This window comes from Haliotis asinina, chromosome 9 (genome assembly GCF_037392515.1).
Source record: "Haliotis asinina isolate JCU_RB_2024 chromosome 9, JCU_Hal_asi_v2, whole genome shotgun sequence".
Taxonomy (NCBI): Eukaryota; Metazoa; Mollusca; class Gastropoda; order Lepetellida; family Haliotidae; genus Haliotis; species Haliotis asinina.
This window is the reverse complement of record NC_090288.1, coordinates 42,239,485-42,256,476: the sequence shown is the minus strand read 5'-3', so window position 1 is coordinate 42,256,476 and position 16,992 is coordinate 42,239,485. Positions and strand designations below refer to the sequence as shown.

The 16,992-nt window shown below is 40.3% G+C and overlaps 1 protein-coding gene across 1 annotated transcript; it reads left to right on the top strand.

Annotated features, from left to right (window-relative positions):
* Positions 1 to 4,875: 4,875 nt before the first annotated feature.
* Positions 4,876 to 13,807, top strand: LOC137296300 (prostaglandin reductase 1-like). The gene is made up of 9 exons (XM_067828065.1): positions 4,876 to 5,194; positions 7,597 to 7,642; positions 8,001 to 8,057; positions 9,104 to 9,283; positions 9,927 to 10,044; positions 10,766 to 10,918; positions 11,253 to 11,361; positions 11,687 to 11,805; positions 12,794 to 13,807. Exons 1-9 carry the CDS (start codon positions 5,095 to 5,097, stop codon positions 12,902 to 12,904), a joined length of 993 nt encoding a protein of 330 aa, XP_067684166.1. The 5' UTR covers positions 4,876 to 5,094; the 3' UTR covers positions 12,905 to 13,807.
* The last annotated feature ends 3,185 nt before the right edge of the window (positions 13,808 to 16,992 follow it).

The following is a 16,992-nucleotide window of genomic DNA, read 5'->3' as shown; positions in this document are numbered from 1 at the left end:
GTCAGCAATATTCCAGGTATATGGCGGCGGTCTGTGAATAATCGAGTCTGGATCGGACAATCCAGTGATTAACAGGAGAACCATCGATCTGCGTAACTGGGAACCGATGACGTGTGTCAACCAAGCCAGCGAGCCTGACCAAGTACTGAAGTATCTGTTTCAACCCTACACGGATGTAGATTAGCTGTAGATGTTGTAACACTTGCAACTTGTTTTCCTCATCGAACAAATCACCACTATCACCCATACATGTGAACACGCTGATAAGCTGCAGATGCTTTCTTGACTTGAATTCATCTTTAAAGTACCGAATATCATGGCGTATTTTTGATTGATATATTTGCTTGAAGGAGGGTAAGATAGCTAAAGGTGGTATTACAAGCTCGGCCATGACTGAAAATCGATATCGATAACACAGAATGCACAGTCCGTCATAGGTATGTGGTTGATCACCCTCATATTTGACATTATGATTCACCGTTTTGATACATGCCGATTTCGCCAGATAAAACCTGTTATCAACAGGTGTGCGGTGGGCATTGCTGCAGGACGAGCGTCTGTTCACGTCACCCACCTGGTTAGAGCACAACCTGTCAGAATCATCTTGATTACGATATAGTACTTCAGACTTTTGATAAGTATACAAAAGCTTTACACGTTTCGTTGTTAGATATGTTCATAGTCACCCATACTTAGGGGTTTAGGGACTCCGGGTCAAGGCCTTGGGGTTTCTTGCCTTCCAAGCGTGATTCGGCAGAATTCTAGCTATCCAGGAACCTATTGATGGTTGAAATTGTATACCCGTGCACTGGCGAGGGCTTGGCATAAAAGAAAACTGATGTTAAGAGGGATGCTTCTGTCGGACTGATTTATGGCTGTTGCTGCTGCTGTTGATGATGTTGCTGCTGCTGTTGATGATGTTGCTGCTGCTGTTGATGATGATTGGTTTAGTTGGTTTGTTTCTTGCCTAAAACCACCATCAGCAATATTCCAGCAGTCTGTAAGTAATCGAGTCTGGGCCAGACAATCCTGTGGCCAGTAGCATGGGCATCGACCTGTGCTGATCATCCGTGGCATCCCGTTAGTCGTCTCCTACGACAAGCAAGAGTTACTGAAAACCAATTCTATCCTGGATCTTCATGGGTCTGCTGCTGCTGTTGCTGCTGCTGATGAGGTGATAGGATGAGGCAGTGTATAGATTTATCATTGTGCCTGCTTCGATTATTAAATCACCCAGTTCAACTTATGTCCATTCTTATACACAATAAAACAAGCAGTCTTACTGCTAATATTTTAAAAACAGAATATTATAATAAAGGCTTGAATATCACGCTACACATGTTGAAATGTTGCGTAACATTATTCGATAGGGTGAGGCAATCTTATATACTAACATGAAATCACCAGGCATCATTTAAAGCGTGTTTGTGTTGTGTTAGCACTACAGGTACGACAAATAAAGGAAATAGTACTGGTGTTAGTGTAGGAAACACACTCTCGGCTTGTTCCGGGGTTTCTCTCGCTGAGAGTGAGTGACGTCAAACGAGGCTGGCTTTGTTTACTCAGTCGTTGTACGGACTGGATGTATAACAGCTTCATCTTGCCTAGCGATGATGTGATTCGTGCCTAAACGTGTTAGAGACATGTGGCGCATAACAACTGTTGGCGTATAGATCAGATTTAAATTGAACGTAAAGTTTTGTCAGATAAATAGATACCATATTCTAACTGTTTATATGGTTGCTATGCAATCGTGTCGAAGTATCAGAAGCCAGGCCTCCCAGCATGCATTTGCGTACCTTGGTGTCGCTGTCGTTGGCGCATTGTTACTTAGCTGTACAAACACCCAGAGCAACTTATCGACTTTCAGAGTGGCTTAGCCTTGCTTCAAGGCTGTACTGAATGCTAAACCCACGCGATTCTATTAATTCTATCCTTTAGAGCGGCGATAGGGTTCATTCCGGCTCACCCACTCCTATATTAATTAATCCTATTTATTAGGGATTAGGATTAACTTGGCCAGTAACTTTGTAGGGGTAGTAAGTTACTTGTGAAATAACATGTATAAAATTTTCATCCTTCTTTGAGTATGTTAAAAAGTAAACACATCAAGGCCTTTATCCCACATATACAATGATGCACATTAATAATCATCGTACAAGTACTATTTAATATAACAATTAACATCAGTTTTATCACTTGAATGCAAAACAGTACAAAACAAATCTGACCTATCACTTGTATATATATTACAAGCAAAAAAGTATGGGAACACCCTAAAATTTGATAGTCATGTGTAAACTTCATGAGGTCATATATACTCTAAGTTAAATGCAACCTTTTGTGTGCTTGATGGGCATTTTAACACGAACTGAAGCAACTGATTCAGTATTCGTTGAGTTTGAGTGAAACAAGGGAGGTTGAAAACAGCAGCATCATGTTTGATTCAAACACCCAAATTGAACAGACTTGTGCATGTCGAAGACAGACTTCCTAAGCATCCTGTGGCAGCTGGCTCTTCCAGGCTCTTCGGAATCGGTTCCTTCGGGCCTGGAACACACCATATCGGTCATCTGTCCTTGATGTTTTACTTGTCGTTAGAGAGCGAGGCCTGGCATGTACTCTACCAGTGGCCTGGAACCTGTCCCTCATTCTGTGAGCCACTGGAGACACCTAAAGGCAGCAAGCAACACTTCATAAGGATTCGCCATCCTGTAACCATGCAATGGCGTTGCTTCTGTCGTGAGCGCTTCACGGTTTGCGCTGTGGCATGGTGAAGAAGACGAGATGTTTCTGTCTGTAGCTTCTTTTAAAGGAAGCATTTCCACAAGCTGCATGGGAAGTCTGTCTTCCACACGTACAAGTCTGTGGTATTTGGGTGTTTGAATCAAACGTGGTGCTGCAGTGTTTAACCATTGTTTTCGGACATGTGCAATGTTTCATTTCATTCAAAAGCAACGAATATTGAATCGGTTGCTTCACTGCATTCTAACATGTCATTTAGAGTGCCCATTAAGCATTAAGTTGCATTTAAATAAATAAATGACCTCATCACGTTTAAGTCTATTTTTATATATATTCTATATATATATATCAATGAAACTATTGATTACAATTTTAGAGACCTGCGCAAGTGCACAGGCGGCTGTGTGAGCTAAGTGGCATTGAGTGCATTGTTGACTGCGGGTATGAATTGATTTCGGATCTGAAATGTTAATGTATCTACGTGTGCACGATATAAACACTAGATAAAGGTGTGACTTTCACATATCAGAATATTGCTGCTGTGGCCAATCATCATCTAAACGCAAAATTTACTATACGATGTTCATAGAAAGAGAGCTTATTGAACTAATTTTCAAAGCAACAATGAAGGATGTGCAATAGGTACAAGAAAAGCAGCCCCCCCAACCCCCACCCCCTCTTTGCCGTTACGAGTACGACTTCATTTTAAAAACACTGGAGGTAACAGAAGACCACTAAAATCGAAAATAGCGTGTACCGTTTCCTGCGCATGCGTAGGCTGTCTTTCTACACCGGTGATCGATCATATTCATTTTGTCGTGTTGTCGCACATTTTTCAGGCTTCTTTTTGCACATTTTAGATGCGACAATGGGACCACGCGACATATTTTGACCTTGAAAATTGTCGCTGTGTAAGATGTCGCCCTTTGACTGAATCGAAAAATGTGATTAAAAATACGACAATGCGACAAATGGCAGAAATGTCACGTTGTCATGCTTTGGTTAATTTTGCCTATTTTTGCTTGTTTTTGAGAGGGCCATAACACGCCAGTGTCCCTTCAAACAAACACTGAACTTGTTTACAAGTCTCTAAGCTAATAACTGGTGTTAAATGATACGTTCTGAAATATATTATATATCCCTCTAACAGACTGGGGTACGGTCCGCTTATCTCAAGGGTATCCGGAATCTCTAGACTTGTCTTTGATGAATCATGGTAAAGAAGATAATGGAAACGAAAGTAACCTACGACAGATGTAATGATTATGGAAACAAAACATGAAATTGTTGTCAGAAAGGTCATAGAAACTGTCATTATCAGTTTGAACTCTTGACCTAAGTTAGGCCTTTGCTTTGTTGGATGTCCGAAATTCAATCGCCCATACTGTGAAATGTTCCACGAGTGTATAGCGTGTTTCCGTTGGACATGATTAAAAAACAAATAACAATACGGTTACAAGGGAACAAGACAAAATAAAAGCAACATTAAGTTCTTCAATAAATATTTCATGAATCACCCTGGATCAGGACCCTCTAAGCAAGCCACATGCTATGAATGGGTGGTGGTGTTTCACACAAAAACAGCATTAGTGAGTGAGTATGGTTTTACGCCGCCTTTAGCAATATTCCAGCAATGTCATGGTGGGGGACACCAGAAATGGGCTTCACACATTGTACCATGTAACCGAGCCTTCGGAGTGACGATCGAATCCGTTATCCGCTATAATTCCCCACCACTTCGAAACAGCAATAGCCTAGTACAAAGAAACATACGAATATGTGAGGAAACACACACAAACTGTACATGTAAACACAGCCGCACGCGCACACACATACACATGCACGCAGACAGGGGCGCTCGCGCACATGGATGCTCATATAGTGATGCAATGTCAAATTCTAAACTCAAATTTGGCGGTGCTTTTTGCAAGTTGCTGGTCAAGCGGGTTAACCTTACATCTGCTTAGGCCAGTCACTTTTTCAGTACAACAGCACTGTCTTCAGCAATTCCTGCATGACCAGCAACAATTTTTGTTGTTTTTTTCATTTCGAGGTAAACTTCAAGAATTTCCCCCTTTTAGAGTCAATGCCCAATAGCACAGATTGTTTGGCATCAAAAACCGATCAGTCAGCATGACGCGAACTAAATTACATCGACATCGACATCAACACTATGATAGGCAAACAATGACAGGCACGTCGCACATTGCGTTGCCGCTCTGCATTTCGCTGACTCATGCCGAATCGTGTGTATAAAACGCCCCGGACGTGCAGACTTCCCACATCGAGAGACACCACTGTCTGCAACAGCACAACAGTTCTACCCCGGATAAATACACTGTCTTAATCATGGGCAAGGCATGGGTGTTGGCGAAAGAGTTCGAGGGGAATCCCACAGAGGCTAATTTCCGTCAAATCGACGAAAAAATCCCGGCTCCAAAACAAGGAGGTAGGGCGCTTTACCACCTAATGCACTATATATCTTTCATTGTGCTTTATGCATTCGCACTTGAGACTTCTGAATGCACGTAAATATCTTACTTCTTATTGGGTATATATGAATATGCGAGCTGGGTTTATCTATTTCAGTAGTTTTTACGGTGAGAACCTCCGAAATGAAGGTTCGTTTAGTGGTTCTATAGTCATACCAAGGATTATTATCACAAATGTATTAAAAATCTCGAATTCGACCCTAAGACAACATATCTTGGCACAGCTGTGTGACGCAACTTTCTACCTGCACATCCTTCGAATATACCGGCAGGGGATGTAAATTCTCCTATGCAAAAAAAAAAAAAAAAAAATGTATGACCTCAGGTTTGACCCACTTTATAAGCCAGCGCACAGAATACTCATTCGTGCATGCCTGCTCGACTCAAACGATGTCAAACTCCCAACTTAAATTTCTCACGTGCGTTGCAATTTGGTACTAAGCACAGCTCACATTATACAGTAAAGGTTTTGAACTGTTTTGTATGCTCTGGTATTCGTTTTACGGCTCATAACAATTAATCAAGCCCCACTGTACTCTCTACAGATATGTAATTATACGAGTTCAGACAATTTACATGGGGATGATTGTGTATTTTATGTATGAAGAAACGTAATCAATCATTGTTACTGGAATTTTGCGTAGGTTTGTTCAGAAACGAAACTATATCAGTTACATGAAGGCAATAGGACTCACAGAGGAAAACATTATGGCTTAGGGAACACGAGTATGTGAAGCTGTGATACACGCTGCAATGTCCTTGAACCATATCTCTTAAATACAAACACTTTCAAACAAGTTACATATAGGACGTTTTGCATGGTTAATCACCCACAGCGTGTCAAAGTCTTCCACTGTCCACACAGAAATGTGAGTGCCTACATATTGACCCCTTGGTTGGACGTTGACAGCACGGAAGTACCTGCCCTATGTATTTATAAATAGACAAGGTCACTCACTTTGGCAGAAGTTCAAATATCCTTTAACGTTTAAATTAAACAGGAATATCAGCATAACGATTACTCCCCTGTGCCTGCCACATATCTTCATTTGTAGCAATGCATTTCCTATAACAGTTTTTTTTTATTATTAAATCATATTGTTCGCTTATCGTGGCCGTCTGGAGTTAGTAAATAGTCGTCATCGATGACGTCGAGCGTTCTGACAGGCCAGCGCTCCAGTCATGCCAAACATGTGTCGATAAGTGGAAATTTAATGACATTGATTCTTTACCGTATTCTTTCCAACCTTTACTGTTTGTAATGGTGGTCAAATACTCGCATATTGGCTATCGTGGTTAACTAGCAGCTAGTCTTTGAATGAACATATTTTACAGAAAATATAAGGTTATTATTTTTTAAAATTAAAATTATATATACAATAAAAAGAGCTGTCCGACTTTCTTCATATTCAGATGCTGTGGAAATCTAAATGTGCCACATTTTCTAGACATGCTTGGGCTATCGTGGAGATATTTGCTTCATGGTGTGTGTGACAGCTAGGTCCGGGGTTTGAGAGTAATTACTGTCCTGCTTTAGGTATCTTAGCTTCCGAAACACCACCTCCAGCTACCGGGTGAGATGCTACACACAGGGCAAATCCGTTCTTGACGCCAGTGTGCAAGTTTCTCAATTCCACTAAGCAGTTTCATCTGCGACAGGCTATGTATCCCATCCTGTTTTGTGGGTTCAGCAGAGATTAACGAAATGCAGATACTGATATGTGATGATGCAGTTGAACAAGATATTTGGCAGTTCCCGTGAATTGATATCAGTAAACAAAACACGTTTCTGTCACTACAGTAAACAAAACATTTCCCTGCCACGACAATAAACAAGACACTCTCGGTGGCTACAGCACAGAAAACACTTCTGTCACTACAGTAAACAGATCTGTTTTCTGTCACAGCAGTGAACAAATCACTTCTCTGTCACTACAGTAAACAAAATACTTTTCTGTCACTCTCGTAAACAAATCACTTCTCTGTCACTACAGTAAACAAATCACTTCTCTGTCACTATAGTAAACAAAACACTTCTAGGTCACTCCCGTAAACAAATCACTTCTCTGTCACTATAGTAAACAAGACACTTCTCGGTCACTACAGTAAACAAGTCACTTCTCTGTCACTACAGTGAACAAAGTGAACCGTGAACATCTCAGACATAACAAGCCAGTGAACATGGAACCTTGTTTACGAAAAGAAGTGTTACTATTTCTTTATTAATTTGTCTATAAATCAGAAACCATTAAATATTTTTTGCAATATATTTTATTCCAACGTTCATGAATATCTGTCTACATACCTGACTGTCCACGTGTCATGCACAACCATGAACTTTCACCAATTTGTGTTTCAGAGTTCGTGTGTGAGGCGATATGTCTGACTGTGGATCCATACATGAGGTACGTTGTTCACCTTCGTTTTATATACGCGTGTAGGTGTCTGTGCAGTTGTCAGAACTCATATCGCATCATGTATATATTTGAAAATGTCTAGGCCACATGCACGTGCACATTTGCCAAGGTCAGTGTCACATAGACGTGTATATTTTATGTCTGTATGACATTCACGTGTATGATTGACAATACATGTGTAAGAAGCATGCGAAAATAAAAAAAATTGACTTGCTACGTTATATAATTCACTCACTCACACACTTGTTTCTGTCTCAGAATGTTGTTTTTAAAGACACATTGTGATTCAATAAAACCTTACATGTATTTGAATGTTCATGACGTTAATGTTCTCCGTTTTGTTCAGAACCGTCATGGCTGGATCAGCTGTTGGTAAAGTACTGATGGGAGAACAAGTCGCAAGGTAAACCCAACATTAAAACACAAATAACACAAACATAACGTTTCAATTGTGTCATTATGTAACGGGTAGTACCATATGACACAATGATAAAATATTGTTTTTTTTATTCATAACGGAACAGAGCATTAAACACAACGCTAACCATCATGCACTAATCATCATTAAAACCCAGGAAAATGCAACTGTATCTCTTAACAACATGAATTCATTTAATAATGAGTTATAGCATTCACAACGATCACGATGTTTGGGATTACTAGCTATGATAGGAAATGAAACAGCAATAAAACACTACATTAACCAATAAAATCATTATGCCACTATGATATTTGTGTGTACACGTAGTTTTCTGTTTACCGACATGTACTTTGTGCAATTTCTGCCATATGCTTGTTTATTTGTTCCACTTAAATCCCCTATGTCTATCACTCCACTGGAAATTTACCTCGATCATCAGTGTAATTTGACGAGATGGAAATTATGGTGTCTTTGGAATCGGACCACACAGATACAGATACAGACACAGACACACACACGAAGAAACAGACACACACAGAGACAGACACATGCGCGAATGATTGTAGTTTTAATGGAGATGAACTCCGCCCCGTTTCAAAAAACCCTCATATCAAAAGCCTAGTAGTAAGATCTCAAAACTTCGTTCGTCGTGTCACTTATGTTACGAGATCATAGGCTTACGACAGCTTTGTAAAACGGGCCCCTGGATAAACAGAAAAAGGCAAGCATGCTGACAGTCACAACGACCAAGTAATGTTTGACAAGTCAACTGTACTGGATGTTAACTGGTTTATGTAACTGGTTTACAACACTGGTTGTGTAATGTTTTGTGCAACCAGTTTACATAACTGGTTATTCAACGGATTTGTTTTAACCGGTTTATAGAACTGGTTTGTAAAACTGGTTTGTGTAACCGGTAAAAGTAAAAGTGTTTTGCTTAGGGAAGTGGGGTTACAAATAACTTTTCTTAAATCTTTCAAATATATTCTGTGTAAAACTGTGTAAGTCATTGTTGTTTCCACTTCTAGAGTGACAGAGAGCAAGAACCCCGAGTACCCCGTTGGGTCGCTAGTCCAGGGTTATTTTGGGTGGAGGAACAGGGCGCTAGTTAACCCCAAAGAAAACCCGGATGCACTCAAGATTCATACAGTACCAAACCTCGGTGGCAAAGACCCATCCATTGCCCTTGGAGTCTTGGGAATGACCGGGTAAGAGCAATGAAGAAAATGTTTTCAGGAAAACAGTATTATTGTTATTGATATTTTCAAAGGATTCCTGGGTGTTTGAAACAATTAGATGTTACAATTCTTCAACGATTTGATGTCATTTCCTTACCACCTCGATTCGGACCTTTCTGTCTTTGTAAAGAAATCCGTATAGAGATTTATATCATCTATACTTTTTTTGTGCAGTGGCGCTCAGAACCGACACGGTATATAACGATATACTAGTAACTGTCAACAACAAGTAAAAAACCGCAGTTATTTTGCATTCATACTTCGCCCATTACAGAAATAAGATATGCTTGTAGAACACCTCACTCTTCCAGACTGAAACCCCGTGTCTGACTGGCTGAATATACAGTTCCAAAGACACAACTTCCCGTAGAACATCTTTAGATGTTCACACGGAGAGTCATCCTATTAGTGAGCTAACGGTCGCGGAAAGGGGCGAGGAGTTACGAATGGACTAACGCATTGTCTGAAAATATGTAATTTAGATAGGAAAAAATACCCAATTCATATAGAAAAAGAGTCCATTGAGACTTACGTCATATTGATCTACCAATCATATGATACAGAGAGCGTAGGAAGATTTGATATTAATAGGATTGTTCTGCTAATGTTTCAGAGTGACGGCGTATCTAGGTTTTCTGGATGTGTGTCAGCCCAAAGCTGGTGATGTCGTCTTCGTCAACGGAGCTGCAGGAGCAGTCGGGAGTGTGGTTGGCCAGATCGCCAAGATCAAGGTAGGGTGGAAAAACACAATCCTGGCACTGACTTTGATTATCCTTCTTTTTCTGGATTGATTGATTGTTGGCTAACGTCGCACTTAGCAACGTTAACCCTTCATGGCAACGGTCTGTATATAATGGACCAGAGAATCCAGTGATCAATAGCATGAGCATCGATCATCGCATTTGAGATACGATGACATGTGTCGGACAAATCAGCGAGTCTGACCACCCAGTCCCGTTTGTCGCCTAAATCCAGAATGGTTTGCTGGAGACCAATTCTATCCCTGATATTCACTGGTCTGTTTTACTGGTGTCCACCTAGGCACCGCTGAATACTAAGTGCAGTAAGACTCCCACATCGTTTTTATGGATTTCTTTAAAATACAATTAGGAATCGAGGAAATTTTCATCAAGCAGAGTTGTACGTGTCCATACCTAGATTCGACATAGTTAGGGCTACCCAGTGTGATACAGCGTCTCCAGTCAGGTTAACAATAAGTACCATCTATAACGTCCACAAGATCACGGAGGTGGTCAACATAAACATATGAAGGAGATCATTTTGATAATGGTCACAGATTCAACTCTAACAGTAAACCGAGTCTCCTTTTGATATCACGCAATAGCGACTCTGCTTTGTGTGTCAGAAAACTCGAATGGATCGTCCGTTCTGAGTATTATATAAATCTTGAATAAATATGCTTTGAATCAGTGACGCGAAAATTGTTCCCAGGGCTGCACGGTGATTGGGTCTGCCGGAACCAAGGAGAAGTGCGATTGGTTGAAGAGTCTTGGATTTGATCAAGTGTTCAACTATAAGCAAACAAAACTGGACGATGCTCTCAAGGCTTGCGCACCAAAGGGAATCGACTGTTTCTATGACAACGTATGTAAAAAACGTTTGATTTTGAGTTTAATTAGTTAACTGACCTGACACGGTGTCTGTTATATTATGATATTTTGTGAATGCTGATTTTGTTCAGATATCATTACATGAGCATCATCCTGATCGAAAGCACAAAAGATTAGTGAGCCTGGCCACTTGACCCGTTTAGTCGTCTCATACCACATAGGGATTCCTTGACGGGGATATCTATTCTTAACCTGATTCCCCATGAGAAAGTAACAGCATCACAACGACGTCGACAGTGAAGACGACTATGATGACGATAATGATGATGTTGTTGTTGTTGTTGTTGATGATGATGATATGTTTCTAGGTCGGTGGTGAGGCCTCCTACCACGTGCTACAGCACATGAACAACTATGGGCGGATGTGCGTGTGTGGCGCTATCTCCACCTATAGCAACGACAGTGAACAGCCCATGGGTACGTTTCACTGAGTTCTTTAGACATATAACCTCAGAAATCACCCCAGTTGGTACATCACCTCTGATTTTCCATGGACGTTACTTTGTCCTTTATAACAAGAGATTGGTCGTTGCGTCATTTTAGGCCAAACCATTATTCCATTAAAATACCTAATTTGAATTTGCCCAGCATCCCAAACAACATGTACTCATTCCCATTAATATATACTACATATAGTTGTGTGTATTTCATAGAATTGTAATATGATCCATAAAGAACATTAACACTAAACATGTGTTTGTTTCCTGTCAGTATCTGATTAATTTGCCGTTATATTCTGCAGTGCCGTCACCATTCTTTACCATTCTCGTAAAGAGGCTGAAAGTGCAGGGATTTGTTATCTTCGATTGGGACTCCAAATTTGAAGCGAGTAGAGCAGAGCTTCTCAAATGGGTAAATGAGGTGAGCATGTTCTTGACCTGGTACCATTGTTCTATAAGGCAGTCATGGACGGCATTGTTATACATAGCTTTCATGGACCACATTGTTATACACAGCTTTCATGGACCACATTATACATAGCTTTCATGGATCACATTGTTATACACAGCTTTCATGGACCACATTGTTATACACAGCTTTCATGGACCACATTATACACAGCTTTCATGGACCACATTGTTATACACAGCTTTCATGGACCACATTGTTATACACAGCTTTCATGGACCACATTATACATAGCTTTCATGGATCACATTGTTATACGTAGCTTTCACTGACCACATTGTTATTATACACAGCTTTCATGGACCACATTGTTATACGTAGCTTTCACTGACCACATTGTTATTATACACAGCTTTCATGGACCACATTATACATAGCTTTCATGGATCACATTGTTATATATAGCTTTCATGGACCACATTGTCATACGCAGCTTTTATGGACCACATTGTTATACATAGCTTTCATGGACCACATTGTCATACGCAGCTTTTATGGACCACATTGTAATACATTCCTTTCTTAGACTACATTCTTATACATTCCTTTCTTAGACCACATTGTTAGATAAGGCAGTCCTAGACCACACCGTTATATAAGGCAGTTACGGACCTCATTCTTATACCTAGCTGCCATGGACCATATTTTGCAGTCATGGACCGCATTTTTATACAGAACAGTGATGGACCACGATGTCTTTATCGTTCAAGTTGTAGAATATTTTTTTTCAAAGGTCCGTCAGCTTATAGAAAACAAGTGTATGCTTTTCTTTAGTTTTTAATTTACCTACCTCTTCCCTCATCTTTCAGCACTTGGCTTGCACACTGACAATCCTTTTTTCTAGTCGTGTTTGCGCTATGCTACTTTGAGGCAACGGAGTTGATGTATATCTCACATCAGCCTTTTGGTATTCTAACCGAGATGATTGCTTGTATTTCAGGGCAAACTCAAGTTCAAGGAGACGATCCACCAAGGATTTAATACCATGCCAAAGGCATTCGCGTCCCTGTTCACAGGAGCTAGCCAAGGGAAGATGATTGTGAAGGTTTAGGTCCATCTTCATCAACAGTTGCACTGCCGTCAGGAGCAGGAGGAGGTGCCGTAGAATAATAGTTTTAATCGTTCGCTTGTTTCATTCCTTGGTCCTCGTCCCTGATGTCGCTGGGATGCTGATGTAGGCAGCGTCCATCATCTATTTCCTCGAGATACATAACACCAAGCTGATTCATGTTTATTCTCCTCGTTTTTATTGCAAGGTATCCTCTTACCTGTCCATTGTAGTTAAAATACTTATAAAGGTCATAGAAAATAATGGTGGTACAAAAATACGTTTTGGGTGATACATTTTGCTGGATTTCTATACAAAGGACATGACAGATTAATTTGAACATACGAAAATGCAGTTGTTCTTTCACATTTTTTCTAGTATATATTGCAGGTCATGTCAGGTTAAATATAATCATATGTAGAAAATGGGAGTTTTTTTAAGTTGAGTATCTTCTCCGGTTAATCCTACAATATCTTCACCAACGTGTCATGCATTATGGACAAATGATGCCTCATTTATCGAAACTAGGAGGTCCATTGGGTTAGATTGTCTCCCAGCATCTGGTCTTGGCCGTGAGAGATGGCCAGTGGTTCGAGTGGTCCCACTTTGTCCCGTGGTTGATAGCGTGTCAGCCCCGACGATGTGGATGGATGCTCATGATATCAATCACTTGATTATCTGGACCAGCCGTATACAGACCGCCGTCATAAAGTGGATTTTTTCTGAGTGCGGCGTTAAGGAACAAAGCAAACATCTCATGTGTTCTTCTGTGATCATCTTTCATGGTTGCTCTAGTTCAGGGCATATTAATCTTTGTATGTACACGATCTGTTTCTATGTCAGTACTTGTGAGGACGTATTTGTATTGTAAATCATATCTGTTTCCAATAAACGTTTGTTTTCCTACACTGTATCATGTCATTCTTGCAAAAAGCAGTATACCGTAAACTGTACACTGTATACTAGACACACTCGAGATTAACCTGATAGTTAGAGCGTCACGGCCCGGGTTCAATTCCCAGTTAGGGTACAGTGTGTGAGACCAGTTTCGCCTTCATCGTCACATTGCCGGAATACTACTCGCATCCAGCTTATTTACTCCTGCATACAGCAACACCATCCCATACAACATTTACTCGATGACAAATTAGAATATCAAATTTCATTTCAAATCCAAGCTTCGAGAAGTCGCCTATGTTATTTTCAATGTGAGGCTGACAAACCAATTCATCAAAAACTGCTTGAACATAGTTTAAAAACGTCTCTCTCTGAACCCGCCACGAAAAGTTGCAAAGTTGATGATACGACGCGAAGTAGCAACATTCTCCTCACTCACTCACTCACTCACTCACTCACTCACTCACTCACTCACTCACTCACTCACTCACTCACTCACTCACTCACTCACTCACTCACTCACTCACTCACTCACTCACTCACTCACTTGGCATGGAAACAAAGTCTCGCCATGTATCACCCTACGGATTATCCACCATACGGATCCGTGTCCATACTTTGCATATCTACATGTGCCACAAACGCAACAATTATGTACCCATTATAAAGAGATAGAGTGATAAAATCAATCGCAGTTAATCTACAGTATTTTGTAGCAGAAAAACTGAAGTGAAAGAACTGTGATTTGCAATTAAAAAGAGAACTTGTTTGTATCTTATCCATTGTAGAGGGGAAACATTTTTTACTCATCTACTTACCATTACATTACTGTCCTTGAATTTTCCGAATGCACATTTTTGTTAACCGACTCCACCTATGTTGGACGAAATGAGTAGTAAGATTTCCCTGTTGTTTTAAAACCGTGGGCACGGGTTGTCAAGGTCGTCAGAGTTATCTCCCTTTTGAATCCCTGAAATTTCGGTCCCGTGAGCGTTTCCTCTTCGTTAACACCTTGCTTGTGACTTTCAACAGTTGTAAGTGCTTGAAACATTTTGTGTCCTCCAATTTGTTACTCTCACTCACTCACTCACTCAAGAATGAAGGTTGACAATACCATGAGAGTTACTGGACAAGAGAGTTGTTTGACCACACCAAGCAGAGAAAACTGTGCGCCAAAACGCACCCAAAGACACTTTTTGTTGACATCAAAACTTTGATTTTCACGAGCAGAAGGGACGGTACACGTCAGTTCGTGTACGTTTGGAGTTTAGTTGTGTTTTGTACCTCAGTGTAGCAACAGGTAATAGTGTTTCATTTCCGTTAGGGGAATTTAGAATAAAAACGTTGCGTTAAAGCAATTTAGTTGTTCACTTCTTAAAATGAACTTAAAACACAAAGGTGTATTAAAATATTAAGAGAGTAATTATAAACTCTGCAGTTTAATAGCTTTAATAAAATGTGAATGTGCCTTAGGTAGAATTGTGTTTTTATATTTGGAGTATCCTCACTCTCGCTACATTTCGGGACCCGTGAAGGTTCCGGGGTAGAATAGGCCTTCAGCAACCCATGCTTGCTATTAAAGGCGACTCAGCTTGTCGTAAGAGGTGACTAACGGGATCGGGTGGTCAGGCTAGCTGACTTGGTTGACACATGTCATCGGTTCCCAAGTACGCAGATCGATGCTCATGTTGTTGATCACTGGATTGTCTGGTCCAGACTCGATTATTTACAGACCGCCGCCATATAGCTGGAATATTGCTGAGTGCGGCGTAAAACTAAATCTCACTCACTCACTCACGCTACATTTCGGTGTAGGTTCTGAGGATAAGGGAGCATATCGTGTCAAGTTAGAGGAGATTCTGAAAAGTACACAAAGGGAATCAGGAAGCCAGGCACAACAACAACACCTAGACTAAAAGTGGAACAAATGAAGCCTGCGAAATACACAAAGGGATATCGAAGCCCGTGGTTGTACACAAAAGGGGTGGGGTGTGGGGGGGATCATTGATGAGGATCTTTGACAACTTACGTTGTTCATCACATGTTTGATAACGGCGTAAGCTACACCGAAATGTCGCTCTCATAGCAATAAAAACGTTGTTCGTCCATACATTGCCATCCTTCCTTACTGTACAAACTTCAAAATGCCTCTCAAAGAATTCACTCGCTCACTTGCTCGGATATTTAATTCCCCCAGCATCACCTTATTTCCATGCTGACGGCACGTGTTATGTCGGGATATTAGTCAAGTGATTAATCATGTACATTAAAATGCGACAGTCACATGAATATGTATTCGTAATTATCACTCGTACGTTGCATAATCTCGATGTGTTGCATATTTTAATATGTTACTGATTATGATCATGTATATTCATTAAATTTGTGATTGTACGTAAGGCATCTATTAATATATACTTGTAACGACGTTCCTTTGCTTCCTCTCGAATTTATATCAAGTAAAAGCCTCTTTCATGCTGAATTTATCAAAAGGTTTAACACCCAAACATCAAATATTTTAACTTAGTCTAGAATCTGGACGCAGTTTGAAATCATTTTAGTCGCATTTATTACAAACTGTGTTCTGGACGGTGTTAGGATGTGTCTGTGGAATGTTTTAGTTGAAATATATACGTGTGGATATAAACATGCGGTCTCAATTCAAGAACACCCGATGTCAATGTACCGGGTACCCGTATTATGGCAATATGAGTCAGTGAGTGAGTTAATATTTATCGTGATATCGGCAGTATTTCAGCCACATCGTGATGAGAACTAATTATCACAATTAAGTTTATGAATTAAAAAAACCTGTTGACGAAGAACAGTAAAAACGCTATCACAGAGAAGGTAGAGCTAGCAGGTATCATACTGTAAGAGAACAAGACAAAAATAAAAATGGGCAATAGATCACCAGCAACTAAATGTAGATGACGATGCTAGGGACTAACACTACTTTTGCTGCCCTGCATGGAGGCAGTATGAGACATGGTGTGAATTTTTCGTTTGTTCATCAGTAAAATACGAAAGAAATGAAAATAACACTTCATACTTTAACAAATCATTAATTATTTTCACATCCTGAAGAAGCCGTCTCTGAGCATGCGAGCGTAAATGCAAGTTAGCCCATTCGGTTGTCACATTGAAGGCCCGGATTTTAGTTCAACGCTGTTCTACTCGTGAAGATCTTAAAC

Coding starts and splice junctions, on each gene's coding strand:
- LOC137296300 (XM_067828065.1), top strand. CDS start 5,095: ATGGGCAAGGCATGGGTGTTGGCGAAAGAGTTCGAGGGGAATCCCACA. Junction 9,284..9,926: donor GGAGTCTTGGGAATGACCGG/GTAAGAGCAATG, acceptor CTAATGTTTCAG/AGTGACGGCGTATCTAGGTT. Junction 10,919..11,252: donor TCGACTGTTTCTATGACAAC/GTATGTAAAAAA, acceptor ATATGTTTCTAG/GTCGGTGGTGAGGCCTCCTA.